Below are 17,759 nucleotides of genomic sequence, written 5' to 3'. Positions count from 1 at the left end.
GTCTGCACTTATTGTTTCCTCATGGACAAAATATTAAATGCTTTATTATTTGTAAGTCACTTTGAATGAAAGCGTCTGCTAAATTAATTTGTTAACATTCCATGAATCCTGAACTGCACCTACATCCTTTTTATGCACTATTGTACCTTCAATTCCTTAAAATGGTTTTCTGTGCAGTTGTTGCCATTAGTAACTGTTGCTGTGGACACCCAAGTTGAATACTGACGTCTTCTTTTTAAGGAAGAATTATGCCAGTGGTCATATACAAACTGTGAGTCACTTAATTTTTTACTCCTAATACTCTGACAATCTGACTACTAAAAAACATAAAAATAAAGATGACAGCCCATGTATTAATAGACACGTTTCAAAGAGAGACACTAACGCAGCCTGGCATAAGACAGGTATTGATACCCTGTCTCAGAAACTCAGATATATATATTCAAAAGGAAACAAATCATTACAGGCCTCTTAATCCTGAAATACATTTACCTGTCAATAATTTGAGAAATCATATTTTTAGAGATTTCATAACGTAATGGAAGTGCAGGTAATAACTCATCAAATATAAACTGGAAACCTCAATACTTAACCAAAAGGATTTTCTTTATTGCCCATTTGTAACTTACTGTCATATCAAGTTTACAAATATTTCTGTCTAGGTATGAGAAAACTAGACTCTTATGTTCGAGAGTGTATCTGAAAAATGTTATTTATTAATCAGCTTCTTATTTATTAATTCAGCTAGTTTTGTTATGACTCACATTGCCATCAGTCGTAAAGAACACTCCCTCTGCAGGGAGTAGTACAGCACAGCATCCCGAGATGTACGTTTGTCTCATAAAAATACAAAAAGACTGCAAATCTACATTGGTGTAAATCTCATTTCAGATGCAACTGCAACTGTATTTTTTCTTTTGTCAATTAACTCCATGTGGGTGGTAGATAATGAATTGAATTTTTATTAACAAAATTGAATACAATGTAATTAAATAAACTGTTATATTAAGAGCTTGGAATGGGCATGTTTCATCGGACACGACTCTTCTTTAACATAGATATTTCTTCAGACCCTTTACGTTTGCGTGAAGATGTGTTGTGAACCTTCTCTGAATCTTCTGAGGCTACAGCGGGAAGGTAATAAGCCTCTATTGGTGGTGATGGCTCCTGAAAAAAACAGAAAACAGGCCCATTAAACTGGTGAGTTTATTGAATCTCATAAGAGTTGCCTCGACAACCATTTCCAATCTGAACACAACATGACATTACTATGATCAAATCCATGGTTTATTGTTTCACGTTAGTGATTTAATGTCTTTGATTTTCTCTCTCTCTCACCTGCATGAGATAATCAGCGATGTACTCGGGTTTAAGACATTTGACCCCATAAACCGCAGCCTCACTCACATTCACTCTGACATCACCCGACTTTAACCGACTAAAATCTACAAACAGGTGAGTGGTTTCTTTATACAGGGAAGGGGAAGGATCGGGTAAAACCTAAAACAGAACGAGAAAGGGTTAACAACAAAATAATTATACATAATAAAAGCAGGAGGAGTGAATAAAAGTAGTTTATGGAAATCTGGATACAAATGCCTTTTCAATAAACAAATACCTATATAGTTCAAAAATAACTCAATGCCGATATAATCTGGCATTCATGATGTTATCTTGGATGTATTTAGCAATTTACACAGAACAGGGTCTTAAAGATAGCAGAAGACAGACCTTAGCCCCTCCCGACTGCAGCAGACGTCTGAATCCAGCCTCTCTGGCCTGGTCTATATTCAGCATCACAGTCCAGCCCCCAAATGCTCCCTGCATATCAAAAAATGCATTTATTTATTTATACGCATTTAATCCTTTAATAAAAACAGCTAGATAAATAGAGAACGGCAGTGTGAGAGAGAGGATACGCTTTTGTGTACATCCCATCCTGTGAGGTTACTAGAGGGCCATTCACACAGAATGCATCTTTGTGTCCAAAATTGCTGAGCTCAGGAATGGTTTTTAAAAGACGTAAAACACGAGGTTTTAACAGAAGCTCACAATGCTTGTCCTGCCTCCAAATTCTTCTAATTGGTCCACTGCTTTGGAACTGACATTGATGAGCAGCTCTTGTAAAAGTTGAAATATTCTTTGACATGGCATCTTAAAAACGCGGCATTCATGTGCAAGGCGCTGTAAAAGATATGTGCTTAGCGGTCCGTCAACCGCTTGTTAACAAAGAAAAGCAAGAAAAGTAGCGCGTTGGAATGAAAAAACACGCTCTGTGTGAATGGCCCCTAACACGTCTTTGTATATCAATGTTTACCTCCTTGTGGGTGCAGCCTTGCAGTGTTTTTCTCCATCGCATAGCTGCCAGGGCCAGTCTCTTCTGTTGAGAGTTGATGGATGAGAGTGCATCCAGTATAGAGCTGCTTCCCCACTCATACTGCTCCTCCTAACACACACACACACAATGGGCATTAACACGGAAGGTCTACAGTTCATACGAGGTTGTGACAGAAACATAGCACACACCAGTATGAAGCGACCCTCTGAGCGGCAGGCCTCCAGGTACGAGCGGTGGAGGATCCATTTACCAGCTGCCATGGCCGCCAGATACTTCTCATTCCTCAGAGGATAACCCACGATCACATGGGTGCAGCTGGGGTCGAAACTCTGCTTTTCCAGCACAACACCACCTTCACACACAAACACCTCAAATATAAGGAAACATTCAAAGATCCCAACATTGATTCAGATTTAGCTACTGCGAGAAATTGTGTGTGCTAACCGAGCTCTTCAATAAGATGGCTGTAGTCGATACGTTCCTGTGGATTCAGTGAAGAAAGAAGAAAACGTGGTGGCTCTTCTTTGACCGCCTCTTCACTATCCTCTTCCAGCTCAATCTAGGCAGAAAACAGCCAATCAGATCACAGCTGTTGCTCATTGTTTGATACTGATGTGTGCATGTACATGTGAGTGTGTACCTGTGGAGGGAGTGCAGGTTTAGAAATAGGGAAAGCAATACTTGGGGCTTCGGGTGTTTTAGGGTTTTGGGTCGTGTTGCCTCGGGGTGGGGTCACCTTAGGTAGCAGTTGCGCGTCTATGACTTCAAATGCAGCTGGGTGTCAAAAGGTGATATATTAAACATCTTTTACTTTCCTAAAGACTCACATAGTATATAATGTACTTCACATTTTCGTCCTACCCATTTCTACCAGTTCAGAGTCAGTCATGGAGTCTCGGGCGTCACTGGTTTTGACAGGGGGTTGTGGGATGAGAGCAAGGGGCTCGGAGTGCTGAGAGGGGCTGCCGGGCCACTGCAGGTTGTCAGCTAATCGGGCTCGCTCCTCTCGTGCCGTCGGGTCGTCCCAAACGATCTGTTCACTCTGAGACGGTTCGGTGTTCAGGTCTACAACCACCTGACGGGACATTCTGTGAGCACACAAACACAATATTTTAAATCTGGAAATAGGTTTCACTCGATTGCTAAGGCTTTTATTTTTGAAGGAATAGTCCTTAAAATTCTGACTTCATTTACTCACCCTGATGTCATTTTAAACCTGTGTGATTGTTTTTTGAAGTATTTTGAAAAATTTGGTAACCAAAAACCATTGGCCCCCATTAATTTCTATCGTATGGACCTATGCAACTCAATGGAGACTAACGGTTTTCTGTTACCAACATTTTTGAAAATATCTTCTTTTGTGTTCTGCAGAAGAAACACAGTCATACAAGTTTAAAATGACAAGAGAGTGTAAATCATGAAAGAATTTTCATGAACTATGCCTAATACAGACGTTGTGTACAGACGCCCAGTTAAAAGTTTTAGAATACCGTAAAGCCTCCAGATTGCGACTGCGTCGGCCCATTCGTCCGAGACTGTCGGGGGTGTTGGGTGAGTCCAGCCCCCCTGAGCCAGCTCTTGTCAATCTTGTGGAGCCGCGCCGACCGTTGGTCAGCTTAGTCGCAGACATGATTTCCTGAAGCTGCCTCTGAAGATTCTCCCTCATCTCTAATGTTTCTGTGAGATCTAAGACCAAAAAAAAGGAAAGAGAGAAAACAACTATGAACTCGACCAAATATCAAAGTCAGAGAACATAACAGAGTATCTGGAAACCACTAGTCTGTAAACAGGATCACACTACACAACATTCAAAATTTATACAGCCCCCAAATGTGAATTATTTAAGAAAACATCTTTGCTGATTCACCTCGTCTGTCTGTGCTTATAGGCTGTAGCTCTTTCTCAGGCTCCCCCACACTGATTCGTTTCGGAGTGGTGATGTCTGTGATGTCATCCAATGGACCAAACTTTAAAATAAGAATTAGTAGTTTCAAAACAGCTCAGCACTGGTTTTGAAGGTATAGATAGTGCAGTTGTAAATCCCTCACCCTGGTCTCTTCATCTTCTGTAAATGTTCGAAGTCTGGTGCGGGGAGTGGAAGGAGGCGGTGACCTCTGGGTGCAGTCTGCCATCTGACTCATGGTTAGGCTCATTTTAGGGTTAAAGGTGAAAGGGTAAAGCGACTCCGACACACGCTTTTGCTCATCTGCACACTTTGGAATAAAGTTTAAATGCAACAACTTTTTTTGCTGCAACCTGGAGTATTTTGTTTTTATTTATTTTAAGGTTTTTACACATGCATTTCTATCACTTCTATTATTATTAATAGATAATAATAGACACAAACTGCTATGATTTGTTATTATAATTGAATAACACATTTTCAGGAACAAATTATGTCTACTTAAGATATGAACACGGTTTTAATAATAGAATAATCTGAAATGTAGGATGTTTATTAAAGGTCCAGTGTATGACGTTTGGTTGCATCTCTTGGTGAGGTTGTGAATTGCAACCAACAACTCACTCAGCCCTGCGCCCTCCCTTTCATAGCACTGCAGTGGTTGACACGGGACTAAGATATCGTCGTATTTGCTTTTTTGCCAAAGAAGATAACGTATTTACGAAACGCGTTCTGTAGAGCAGTTTGTCCATTTAGGGCTACTGTAGAAACCACATGGTGAATTCCATGGTGTATGTAGATAGAAATAGCTCAAAAGGTAATAAAAACATAACACTTAATTATGTAAGGTCTTTATAAACCTCTGCAGATATAGTTATGTATATTCTATTGCATTTCTGTCTAAACAATATCACACATTGGACCTTTAAGATGTAAATGTACTTACAGCCTGTAGCCAGTGTTGAGACACTATGTGTATTCCCCTCTCTTTAACAGCTCTGTATTCTTTGGTGTTGTCTCCCACTTTACCCTGGTAGATGTAATGAGTGACCGAGTCGTCACATGACCACCTATAACAGATTTTTAAAACATAAGTTTCCACCTGTTCCACTTCATACATCTACTGTTTGCCTTAACACTAAGCATTGTGAGGTTTGAATTTAATAGCAAAAAGGAGTGTTTCAACATACCTGAAGTCTGCGCCCAGAGAAGCAGCCACTGCATTGAGTTCACTTTGTTTCTTGCTTAGTTTCTTACTCACACACACCACCACTCCAGTAAGAGGAGCTACAGTACTCTGCTCCAGCTGCAGGACACATGCACACATCTGTAAATATTCTTATTCTATTTCTATATATGATTATATTATTTGTATATGTGTGCGTACCTCAGACATAGGCTCTATTCCCAGTTGAGGACTGGCAGTCATGGATGCAAGATTTGTCACATGACTGCGGTTGCTATTGGCAACGGCAGCATTTAGGTTTCGTTCGATGACCTCAGAAAGAGGAGTCTCTGCTTTCTGACCATCCTGAGGTTTATTACCAGGAGTCTTTAAATGATCAAACACATCCTGCAATATACAATATTGCCATATGTAAAATATTGTTATATGTATAGATACAGTAATCATACTGTCATAAATTTGTGTAGTCAGACCATTAACCACAACTTTGTGGTTTCCGTCCTTTCGGATTACTTGATTTAATACCATATCTAGAAAACTTAGTTCATATTTTCAGTGAACTTGGGCCGAGATATCCATTTCCATATTCACCACAAAGTTCCTAACCTTCGTGTTAAATGAAGGTCCGAAGAGCCGGTCTCTGCTCAGGAATCGTGAGGGAGTGTCTAAATGGAGGGAGGAGTCTTTCTGAGGTGCTCCTCTGGAGTCCTCCTGTCCTGGTGTCGCCACCTCTGACTGCTGCTCTTCCCCCAGCTTCATTTTTCTGACTGCTGACCGGACGGAGCGGCTCTGAAATCGGGCCGTATCTAGAGGGGTGATGGCTGTGCTGCTCTGTGGGCCCAGGAGAGGGAACTCTGGGGAGTGCTGCTGGACACGCAGAGGTGCTGGGTCTCTTTGAGACGCTCCAACGAAACTGTCCTCTGTTCTCTCTAGAAGGAATCAAGCATGAGAGAAAAAAAACAAAAGGGATGAAACTGCATTTCAGCATTACACATTCCCATTCTTCCTATATAGAAACTAGACATTCATGATAGTCATTCTATTTCTATGGTTAAAAATGACCTGTTTCTTGTCAACAAATCCAAGTTTGGCTAGTTATCATAAGACGAATTTTAGGAACTATTCATTTCAATTCTGACTGACCAGGAGAAGGTGGCATGTCAACCAGGTATCGTCCCTCATCAGCACGCTTTCCTGTTGTTGCGGACTCTAAAACCCAGCGAATCGTAACCGCAGGCAGACTCCATTTCTGGGCGGCCTGGTACTTTGTCCCCTCGGGTGTCTGTAGTACCAAATGAGTGCTGGCCAGCATTCCCTTCCTCTGGTTAGCAGTTCGTACAAAATAATCCTGAACACTGCAAAAAGGTGAAGGAAAAGAAAAAAGATTTGACAATAAAAAATATTGACAACTCGCATCAATAAAATATTCTTAGATGGAGATAAAAAAACATTCAGAATATGACTCCTTGTGAAGCGCTTTGTTGGAAAAAAATATTTGCAAATCTGATTTTCATTTACACCATTACGACTTTGATTTTGTTCCGTTTGCCTATCATGTCGCAAATTTATATCTAGCATGTCCAACTAGGAGAACTCGATCTTGGAGAACCGATAAAAATCTAAAACACAATGTCATTTTAAACTGGAATTGATGAAGACAGACCTTCGGATATCTCACCTGGCTCCCAAGTGTTTGGCTAGCTGTATGAGAGAATCTCTCTCAGCTCCAGTGAATTGACTGACAGACAGCACGCAGTCTTTGAGAGGAGTGAACCCCTCTCTTATAGTCAACGGAGTAAACAAAGGGTGGGACGCGAGCGGCAACACACTCTGCTGCTCTACACACATGGCCTGTACACAAACACATTTCAATACAACTAAATAACAAACATAACCGTACATCTTGTTTATCCAGAAACTCACCAGCCAGGTATCTGTCGCAACCTCATCCACCGTGGCCTCAACGTCGCAGCCCAGCAGTGGCACGATGGCATAGTGCGCCACTGCTCTGGAGCGGCCGACCAAAATCTTCCCAGAGTTTTCCATGATGAGCTCTGAGAGCTGGGCTTCTGTCTCAGCTGCAAAACCGACCAGGAGGAACCGTTTGCCTCTGAAGAAGCCGCCCTCAGAGCCTTCACACATAGTGGAGTCCTGTCCTGCAGCTGGAGGGTCTGGAAGCAGAACGCTCTGCCTGTTGCTGGTGGTATTAGCGGCCTGAGGTAACTCCACTAGAGAAGAAGGAAAGCCAGAAATAAATCAGGAACTTATAAACCTTTGAATTCTATTCATTGGCTTTCATTTAATATTCAATCAAAAATAGCAGAACACATCATTTTCCAAGTAATCAGAGATCAATTGTGGTAACTCACCCACAGTGTGGTCATTTTCCATGTACTGTGAGAGTAAGTCTTCCTCAGCTCGGGCCTGTCTGGCCGGACTGGGGGCGGGATGAGGAGCTGCAGAGGGTCTGGAGGTGCGTGAGGCAGATCCACGGGGGGCTGGCATATCAACAGCCGCTGGGGCAGGCGGCAGGAAAGAGGGATGAAAGTAGGCATCTTCTGGAAGCAAAGTACCATGGGAAAAACTCTCCAGCAGCCAATGCACCGTGACAATATGGGGCCTAAGGAGATATGAAGCCTCATTAAATTATTCTTTACACCAGACACAAAGTCTTATCTAATATGTATGCAATGTGCATCAGATGATTCATTGGTGTTCCTTTTTGAGGTTGAGATGAATTAAAAAAAGTGTCAATTAAAACTAACCTGTGAGTGGCTTTCTCTAAGAAGACCTTGACCCCCTGATCTGGTTCCCCCATCACTATGTGTGTGAGGTCCTGGCTAGGCTGGTTGAAGCGCAGGCCTCCGGCAGAGTTCACCATCCGCCGTAGTTTCTCCAGCTTCTTTCCGGACAGCCCACACAAATACAGCTACAGGATAGAGAGAACAGCTCAATGAGTTCAAATTATTACTTATATGAAGTCTGATGCTTTCAAACTGCACCACATAATGTAGAAGGGAAAGTCATAGTCTTATTTGGCAAAATTAACCTTGCAGCCATCCAACAGGTCTTCAACTCGACAGACAGTTATGTCGAATGAATCGATTGGATTAGGAGCCTCTATGTGGCTCATTCCCACCGTAGTGAGGGCCGTTTCATTGACATTCATGCTGATATTGGAGATATGGCTCAGTCCCAAAAGCGAGGGACCCTCTGCAAAAAAAACCAGAAATATTATTACTTCACATTGGACACCACATCCAGCGACTTCACCACATCCGGCGGTGAAGTATGTTCACCATATCCGCCGACTTCACAATGTCATATTTTTGTAATAAACAATTCACAATCTAACTTTGATTGTAACATATAAACAAAAATACTATACATTTTCAGAATCCAAATATTGCCCTACAAGCTTTAGGCAACATCAGAAGTGCGTTAGTTTCCTTCCATCTCACCCTCTTTGTTCCTGGTGGGCCCTGTAGGAGTGGAAGTGTTGGGTCGGCCCGGTTTTTGCCCGCGCTCCACAGTATATCTGCTCTCATCCTGACAGAAGCCTTTCTCTATGCTGTCAAACAGCCAGTGCAGGGATATGCAGTATACATTCCACTTACGGGCAAATTCATACTTCTGACCTGAAATCAGACACAAAAACATTACACAACGAGATACCAGGACTGACAGAGAAAGATGGTGACTGCTATAAGGTCACCTGTGGGTTCGCTGACAATGAGGTGAGTGCACTCGTTCATCTTGAGCTGCCCCGTGTAACGGCCTCCGTGTTGTTCACACAACCTCTGAACCTCTTTACGCTCAACAGTAGAGAGACCCGTCACACACACCGTACAGCCCTTCAGGACCGGACACTGATAATCTTCTATATTCAGCTCAGAGTGATGGAACACACTGAGAGAGGGACAGAAGGACAGAGAATTTGATGGATTATTTACAGAAAGAACTGAAATATTTAATTTAACCATTTGGATGATAAGGACTTGCCTATCTTGAGATTTTTCCAGCATGCTTTCACCCAGCTGGGCAGTAGGATGGGTTTTCCAAGGCTTGCAGCTACAAAATATTTCTTACTCCCTACCTCACCCGCCACTAGGTGGGTCACAGACACGTTAAGATCACGGTAGACCCGGCCACCCATCAGCTGAACAAGATCCATCACTTCACTCTACAGAGAAGAACAGAAGTTTAATTGATCGTCATACAGTTGAAAACGTAGATATAAATGACTAGATGCTGCATCCAAACGCTCAGGCACGTATTATCCGCCATCTTGGAATAGTCCACTGACGTCACTCACACAGTTGACTAGAATGCCCCTACACTGTTCGGTGCAGCCATGGCTTTGAAAATCACAGGGATTTGAAATCCCGAAAATGGGATAACCTTTCGTTGTTGCCATGTGTTAGTTTAGCTGATATAATATTTGGGTTTACACACAAATAGAGATGTTTGCATTGTCATACACATTCAGTTGTTTGAGTGTTACTAGACCAGTTTGCAACGTTCCAACTTGGTGGACGACCTACGTATAGCGGCCCATTGAAACAGATGCTAATGCAGCATCTAGTTACTTATATCTATGGTTCAAACTTCGTAACACACTCAGAGAAAACATAAGTCATTCATTTCTCTCACCCGTGCCTCCTTGTCGAGGTTGGTGCAGGAGATGGTGACATCAGCCATGGCCATGCTATAGACAGGCTGTTCTGCTTTAGGCACACATCTCTGTTTCTGCAGACAGAACAACACTACCAGAGGGCTCACTATCCTGCATCCCAGCTGGAGAAATATGAAGGAGTGAAAAAAAAGAGAGAAAATTACAGTCGGAGAAAAACATTAGAGGTCAAGTTTGCATTATTATTTAATGCAGCTCAAAGCTAAAGTCACTTTATGATTCATTATAATGTGGATAATTGTGGGAAACCACGATACAAATTTAAGTAATGATCAATCTTAAAACAACAAAAAATCCCAGATAACCAAACCCACCTTCCTGCAGTGCTCAAAGGTATTACTGGTGAAGTCACTAAAGACAAACAGGGACTTGTCATTGTGGTCGAGCTCTAGTGTTGTTTTCTCATCCAACGTCTGCACATATTTTTCTGACTGCAGTTCTACGATTGCCTAAAAAAAATTCAGTAAAGAATATAAGCTTATGCGAGACATACCGGTCAATTCTGAAACATTAGACAGATGATGCTATAATATATGATCACCTCATACGCCTGTAGAGCCAGATCACTCTTCTGTCCATTTTGTTCAACAAATTTCACAATGTACGCATCCTTCTTTTCTTTTGACATGCTGACTGACAATCAGTACTGAAGAAAGAAAAATGTACAGTGAAAATAATGAAACACATGCTAACCATCAGTATCTTGTTATGAGATGACATCATGTAATGTTAAGATGTACTGTAATACTGTCAGGGAATGGCTCTGTAATCTAACATGTTTAAGTTTATATGGTCTCCCTTCAGGTCTTAATCTTAACAACGCAAGACAAGAGAAGATAAAGTGTCATACAAGCTACGCAATTCTCAAAATTCGAAGTATTTTATTAATGCTATTTGTACTAGTGTTGATGAAATGTTTATAAGAATATTCCTAACAAATAAACGTACCTCGCGACAGAATGAGATCCAATTGATCGTAAACTGAAGGAATGATTAAAATGCCTTTCTAACATTTAACTTATTCTAATGCATTAACTGCTATGTACTGTAGTTTTATTCACCAAAAAACATAAAAGTCTGTTGTATTCCAGTCATTCGCGCCATCAGCTCTGAAAACAACTTCCGCTTCACTCCTCTTTCTTTTTTCTTTAGCTAGAGCAAAAATATCACAACGCCTGTTACCGCCCCCTCTGGACTGGAGGATCAATCACAACGGACTAAGATAAATGTTAACTTCAAGTTAATTTGACTTTATGTTGTTTGGAGTGTAGGATAAAATGAAAAAATATTTATTGAATGCAAAATGCAAAGACTCGAGCAAGTAAACATTCATTCCTGACGGGAATCTTCGTTCCTGGGAACATTAGTTCCGCCCTACCGTGTTTCCTTCCGGACACAATATCACGAGACACTCTTCGCCAGCTGATTACAGGAGTGCAGACGTGTACATGAAGTGCATTTAATATATATTTTCTGCCGTGATTTTTCTGTTTATAAGAATAAAGGAGCTTTACAACTACAGCAATGGCTACCGTTGAGGAACTCAAGCTGCGAGTCCGCGAGTTAGAAAACGAATTAATCAAGTCGAAGCAGAAGCAAAGTGATGCTGAACATCATCTCAGACCAAAGATTGACAAAATGAGCGCGGAAGTCATAGACTCAAATCCATACAGGTGAGAAATTTGGTGTGTTATACTTTTCTATGCTGATTTTCATTCATGAACGACCATATGGGATAAACCGGTAACGTTAGTTAATGTACTTTAAAATCGTATTTCATGCCTTGCAGTCGTCTAATGGCTTTGAAACGAATGGGTATAGTGCAGGACTATGAGGTAAACATGTTTTTTGTACCTGTATGAGACATTCGGTGTGTGAAGGTGCTATGTGATGGTCAATATCCAACTGCTGTCATTGTCAGAAAATCCGCTCGTTTGCTGTAGCAGTGGTGGGAGTCGGAGGGGTGGGGAGTGTCACTGCAGAAATGCTCACCAGATGTGGCATTGGTAAGGTAATGCACTTTTATCCTCATTCCTCAAAATTAGATACATGCAATTAAAACTCAAGCAACTGTGCAATTATGCAAATAATAAGATGCATACAATAAACTTTTTGGGTTAGGCATGCACTGTGTTCACAATGACCTAAAATAAGCTGCTTTCTTCAGCTCCTCTATATTACCGTTTGGTACAGAGGAGAGAAGCCAATAGCATAAGCCCCCGGGACATGACTTGGCTCTGCAGTAAGACACAGTCATGCCTTATTCTGCTGTGTGTGTGATTTTCTCCTGCTGCAGTTACTGCTGTTTGACTATGATAAGGTTGAGCTTGCCAACATGAACCGCCTCTTCTTTCAGCCACACCAGGCGGGACTCAGTAAAGTCGAAGCCTCACAACACACACTTAGGTGAGGGATTCATTTAAAGCCTTCTGCTTGCTGCCAAAAGACAATTTATTTCATTAATAACAAACTGATGTAATGCCATTAATGGAAACGTTGTCATTTTAAATTGTGTTGTGTTTTCATGTGCAGGAACATAAATCCAGATGTTGCATTTGAGACCCACAATTACAACATTACCACAATGGACAACTTCACACATTTTATGGAGCGCATAAGGTTTTTCTTTAACTAGTTTAAATAAGATAGTTAATGAATAATTGAAGCTTTGCTTATGTTAATGGATGTTATGTGTGTTTTCAGTCATGGTGGTCTTGAAGAGGGGAAGCCTGTAGATTTGGTGCTGAGTTGTGTTGATAACTTCGAGGCTCGGATGGCCATCAATACAGTTAGTTTTGGCATTTTAATATTTACCTATTGAAAAGACGGAATTATGTCCCTTTAAATATCTTGCGTTGTCTATAAAAGTGTGTCGCTTTGGTTTTTGGAATATTTTAATATATCTCTATCTTTAATTATTTGATTGTGTGATTTCTTTTCTTGAAACAGGCGTGCAATGAGTTGCATCAGGTCTGGATGGAGTCGGGTGTCAGTGAGAACGCGGTTTCTGGACATATTCAGCTCATTATACCTGGAGAAACAGCCTGTTTTGCTGTATGACCCAGATATACGTTCCTTACAAACAGAACACATTATTTAGAATCTTCTATGTAACTTCCCATAATGCATGCATTGTAGATATATGAAAGCCATCTCGTATGCATACCCTCTTCTTCCCTCTAAGTCTTGCTGGGCATTTTTAAAACCATATTTTTTTCCTGAAGCAATTTTCTATGTTGAATGTTTTATAAAAATGGGCGTGCGAGCTTCACAGTGGTCTGAATCAGGTCTCTCTCTTTGTGGCAGTGTGCCCCTCCCCTCATAGTGGCTGCGAACATTGATGAGAAGACATTAAAGAGAGATGGAGTGTGTGCGGCCAGCCTGCCCACCACAATGGGAGTGGTCGCTGGACTCCTCGTGCAAAACGTCCTTAAGTAAGAGATGATCCTTACTATTCACAATAATTACTAATACAGATTTATACCGTATATATATTTAAATGAAGATTTAGGACTAGATTCACAGTCTTTCAGATATGTATAGTTTGGCTTGTACAATGACAGTGCCACTAGATGGCAAACTAAAGCCATCTTTAGTGCTCGGATGTCTTGTACTTGTTGTACAGTTTAAAAGGATCTTCAAACATGCGGTCTGTGTTGTAGGTATCTGTTGGGCTTTGGGACAGTGAGTTATTACCTGGGTTATAATGCCATGCAGGATTTCTTTCCAAGTATGGCAATGAAGGCCAATCCACAGTGTGACGACAGATACTGTAGACGACAACAGGAGGAGTTCAAGGTAACACATATATAGACGGTTTCATCTTAACAACATAAACAAACGTTACTGCGCAGGTGCACTTTTGTGACCGCAACTTAACATCCGGTACAAATTCATAAACAATAGAGTGCATGTAGATTATTTCTGATAACAATCAAAAGAAACCCAGATTACTTGGCTAACCTTGTCTCTTCAATACTTTGATATTTTTTAGACTGTAGCTTGTTCTACTGCTATATAATAATGTACCATATGGTTTGTTTGGATGCAACCAAATGAAATGAACATGCATAAAAATTCAACAAATCGTTTATTTAAAACTACTATTATACAGAAAAATAATAATACAAATTAATGTGAAATTAAATTAAATGTAAATAGTTATATTATTAGACATGAACGCATCCAATGAAATGCAATAAAAATGTCTTTAAATGGAAATTTTAACAGTTACATACATCCTGTATTTGGTTTTGTGAATTATTTACACATAGAGAAGTGACACTGTGATGCATTGATAGTGAAATCATCGTTGATTCTATTACTCTTGATTCTATTTAGTTGGCAAATGTTCCTATGGTGAAGTTTAAAACTGTTTCTAAACAGGAACTAACACGAATAAAAAATAATACGAATACAACTCAACACTAAACACGTAATTATTCTTGTACTCAAGTCCTGGTGAAATGAAAAATAACAATTCCTATGTATTCATGGATTTTGCAGTGTTTGTTATATGTAGCTTATCAAGTGTGGGTCATTCACATTTTCAAATTCATGTGCCCACATTATCTTGAGTAAAAATCTGAAAATCCACATCCATTCTGTAATGACTGTCTATTTTAAATGAAGTATGTTAGACGGATTGGGCGGAGCATCCGATAACTCCTCCCCTTTAATTGTCAGTCTGCTGCTAGTTCCATTTTAAAACGCAACCGCTGTTTATATACGTCAAATAAAACCGCAGAGAAAGTTGAGAGCCACGCCCACTATTTTTCTCATTCTGAAATCGGCAATGCGTCAAAATATGGAAGTCAAAACGACTGCAACTTTCGGTTCGCAGGGATTTTGATGGAAAAGCTGAGAAAAAATCTCCTGATAAACACATTACTACCTCAAGTGTGGTTGTTTTCCATAACACAGAGGCCCATCATCAATAATTTCTTTTTGACAATATCATTGCTTATATTTGTCACAGAAAAAAGAGGCAGAGCGGCCAAAACAGGAAGTGGTCCAGGAAGAAGAAGAGGAAGTGGTACATGAGGATAATGAATGGGGTGAGGATCCCACGCTGTGACGCACAACACAATAAACACATCATTCATAAAAAAAGTAGCCTTCATACATAATTGTTATTAAGTTTAAATGTTGTTCTGACAGGCATTGAGCTTGTGTCAGAAGTATCAGAGGCGGAGCTTCAGGCTGCATCAGGACCGGTTCCAGATCTACCAGAGGGCATTACTGTAGCCTACACTATACCTGAGAAAGTATGACTCAAATTTTGTTTCCTTTTGAGTCATTGAGATGTTTGTTGCTTGAAAGATCAATCCAACATAACATATACAGTATCTCACTGAAGTGAGCACACCCCTTCAAATTTTTATTATATATTTTCATGTGACAACACTGAAGAAATGAAACTTTGCTACAATATAAAGTAGTCAGTGTAGAGCTTGAATAACAGTGTTAATTTGCTCTCCCCTCAAAATAATTCAACACACAGCCATCAAGGTCTAAACCGCTGACAACAAAAGTGAGTACACCGATAAGTGAAAATGTCCAAATTGGGCCCAAGTAGTCATTTTCCCTTCCTGGTGTCATGTGATTCTTTAGTGTTACAAGGTCTCAGGTGTGAATGAAGAACAGGTGTGTTAAATTTGGTGTCATCGCTCTCACTCTCTCATACTGATCATTGGAAGTTCAACATGGCACCTCATGGCAAAGAACTCTCGATGATCTGAATAAATGAATTGATTTCTCAACATTAAGATGGTCTAGTCTATAAGAAGATTGCAAGGACAATGAAACTGAGCTGCAGCACTGTGGCCAAGACCATACAGCGGTTTAACAGGACAGGTCAGAACAGGCCTCACCATGGTCGACCAAAGAAGTTGAGTGCGTGTGCTCGGCATCATATCCAGAGGTTGTCTTTGGGAAATAGACGTATGAGTGCTGCCAGCGTTCCTGCAGAGGTTGAAGGGGTGGGGGGTCAGCCTGTCAGTGCTCAGACCATACGCTGCACACTGCATCAAATTGGTCTGCATGGCTGTCGTCCCAGAAGGAAGCCTCTTCTGAAGATGATGCACAAGAAAGCCCACAAACAGTTTGCTGAAGACAAGCACACTAAGGACATGGATTATTGGAACCATGTCATCTAGTCTGATGAGACCAACATAAACTAATTTGGTTCAGATGGTTTCAAGTGTGTGTGGTTGCAACCAAGTGAGGAGTACTGCCAGAACTGGGGAGCTACAGTTCATTGAGGGAACCACGAATGCCAACATGTACTGTGACATACTGAAGCAGAGCATGATCCCCTCCCTTCAGAGACTGTGCCGCAGGGCAGTATCCCAACATGATAACGACCCCAAACACACCTCCAAGACGACCACTGCCTTTGCTTAAGAAGATGAGGGTAAAGATGAAGACTTAAACCATATCGAACATCTGTGGGGCATCCTTTAAACATAAGGTGGAGGAGCACAAAGTCTGTAACATCCACCAGCTCCGTGATGTCATCATAGAGGAGTGGAAGAGGACTCCAATGGCAACCTGTGAAGCTGAACTCCTTGCCCAAGAGGGTCAAGGCAATGCTGGAAAATAATGGTGGCCACAGAAAATATTGACACTTTGGGACCAATTTGGACATTTTCACTTAGGGAAGTACTCACTTTTGTGTGTTGAGTTATTTTGAGGGGACAGCAAATGTACACTGTTATACAAGCTGTACATTCACTTCTTTAAATTAAAGCAAAGTGTCATTTCTTCAGTGTTGTCACATGAAAATATTTAACAAAATATTTACAAATATGTGAGGGGTGTACACACTTCTGTGAGACACTATATATGTTTGTATGAATGACAAAACCAAAGTCAAATCCCTTTTATATATTAATCATTAATAACACCCATAGCAATATCGACTATAAATTTCCTCATTGACAACTACATTCAACACAAGAAAGAATAATATACTCTCTCTACACCAGGATGGAGAATCGGGGGACACGGTGGAGGAAACAGAGCAGAGTCTGGATGAGCTCATGGCTCAGATGAGGAAGTTGTAAGAAGGACGGCACCAGAGAAAATAAACATCTCCTGAACTCCTGATCATTCTTGTTCATCCAATCAAACAGATTATTTAGTACTTATGTACATGTATTATCTGAGGTTGCACAAAACAAAACGACTTCTTTAGTTTTTAATCGCTTTCCAAATCTTGAATGCTCTCTACAGTATAAAGGTCTCAAACATCAGCATGGACAGAAAAATTTGACTCATCTAAACGGTTATTTATTGTTATCTGTGCAGTTACTAATTCTGTTGACACACTTGAATATTGAATTGCCATGAAGCACTTCAAGTCACCCCGTCTAATGTTATGGAGAACATCATACCAATGTTTTAATAATAGCTGTGTCACACATTTTATTAATAGTTCTGACTACTGTATTGAATGATGTAATGCATATTTGAATAATTCAATAGAAAATAAATTTATTACTGTTACATTATATTTTCAGCAGCACTTTCTGTGTTTAAACTAACTGGCAGATTTTTAAGGTAAATGTATTGTTGATGTATTTGAAAAATTGAACATATACTGTAAACAACTTTTTTAATAACAAAATAAACACCT

General features: G+C 40.5%; 2 protein-coding genes across 3 annotated transcripts; one reads left to right on the top strand and one right to left on the bottom strand.

The window, feature by feature from the left end:
* Positions 1-585: 585 nt before the first annotated feature.
* Positions 586-11,247, bottom strand: topbp1 (DNA topoisomerase II binding protein 1). 2 transcript variants are annotated; one of them, XM_056739039.1, is made up of 28 exons: positions 11,069-11,247; positions 10,662-10,766; positions 10,435-10,569; positions 10,081-10,224; positions 9,426-9,610; positions 9,143-9,336; positions 8,889-9,065; positions 8,477-8,640; positions 8,193-8,356; positions 7,797-8,047; positions 7,351-7,655; positions 7,106-7,278; positions 6,571-6,782; positions 6,034-6,356; positions 5,629-5,814; positions 5,432-5,547; positions 5,188-5,311; positions 4,387-4,551; positions 4,206-4,305; positions 3,829-4,024; positions 3,200-3,426; positions 2,979-3,112; positions 2,783-2,897; positions 2,527-2,690; positions 2,318-2,446; positions 1,732-1,821; positions 1,339-1,500; positions 586-1,167 (listed from the first exon to the last, which is right to left on the bottom strand). In XM_056739039.1, the coding sequence occupies exons 2-28, from the start codon at positions 10,746-10,748 to the stop codon at positions 1,030-1,032; spliced, it is 4,560 nt and encodes a 1,519-aa protein (XP_056595017.1). In that variant the 5' UTR covers positions 10,749-10,766; positions 11,069-11,247; the 3' UTR covers positions 586-1,029. The 2 variants fall into 2 exon arrangements, with proteins under 2 accessions (XP_056595017.1, XP_056595016.1); XM_056739038.1 differs by lacking the exons at positions 10,081-10,224; positions 10,435-10,569; positions 10,662-10,766; positions 11,069-11,247 and having other exon boundaries at positions 9,430-9,589.
* A 292-nt stretch (positions 11,248-11,539) lies between these two features.
* On the top strand, positions 11,540-17,636 carry uba5 (ubiquitin-like modifier activating enzyme 5). Its single transcript, XM_056738317.1, has 12 exons — positions 11,540-11,793; positions 11,910-11,955; positions 12,042-12,131; positions 12,417-12,526; positions 12,653-12,739; positions 12,824-12,908; positions 13,070-13,174; positions 13,427-13,554; positions 13,783-13,918; positions 15,099-15,177; positions 15,281-15,387; positions 17,110-17,636. Exons 1-12 carry the CDS (start codon positions 11,645-11,647, stop codon positions 17,185-17,187), a joined length of 1,200 nt encoding a protein of 399 aa, XP_056594295.1. The 5' UTR covers positions 11,540-11,644; the 3' UTR covers positions 17,188-17,636.
* Positions 17,637-17,759: the final 123 nt, after the last annotated feature.

The sequence above is a fragment of the Triplophysa dalaica genome, chromosome 23 (genome assembly GCF_015846415.1).
Source record: "Triplophysa dalaica isolate WHDGS20190420 chromosome 23, ASM1584641v1, whole genome shotgun sequence".
NCBI lineage: Eukaryota > Metazoa > Chordata > Actinopteri > Cypriniformes > Nemacheilidae > Triplophysa > Triplophysa dalaica.
Note: the sequence above shows the minus strand (reverse complement) of the source record. Positions and strands in the feature narration are given on the sequence as shown.

What these genes read in the sequence shown, in the direction of transcription:
- topbp1 (XM_056739039.1), bottom strand. Translation starts at nt 10,748, where the DNA reads ATGTCAAAAGAAAAGAAGGATGCGTACATTGTGAAATTTGTTGAACAA. An exon ending in TCTCTGGGCGCAGACTTCAG is followed by an intron (nt 5,312 to 5,431) that starts GTATGTTGAAAC and finishes AATCTGTTATAG; the next exon opens with GTGGTCATGTGACGACTCGG. An exon ending in TGCAGTCGGGAGGGGCTAAG is followed by an intron (nt 1,501 to 1,731) that starts GTCTGTCTTCTG and finishes GTTCTGTTTTAG; the next exon opens with GTTTTACCCGATCCTTCCCC.
- uba5 (XM_056738317.1), top strand. Translation starts at nt 11,645, where the DNA reads ATGGCTACCGTTGAGGAACTCAAGCTGCGAGTCCGCGAGTTAGAAAAC. An exon ending in CTCGGATGGCCATCAATACA is followed by an intron (nt 12,909 to 13,069) that starts GTTAGTTTTGGC and finishes TTCTTGAAACAG; the next exon opens with GCGTGCAATGAGTTGCATCA. An exon ending in CCTACACTATACCTGAGAAA is followed by an intron (nt 15,388 to 17,109) that starts GTATGACTCAAA and finishes TCTCTACACCAG; the next exon opens with GATGGAGAATCGGGGGACAC.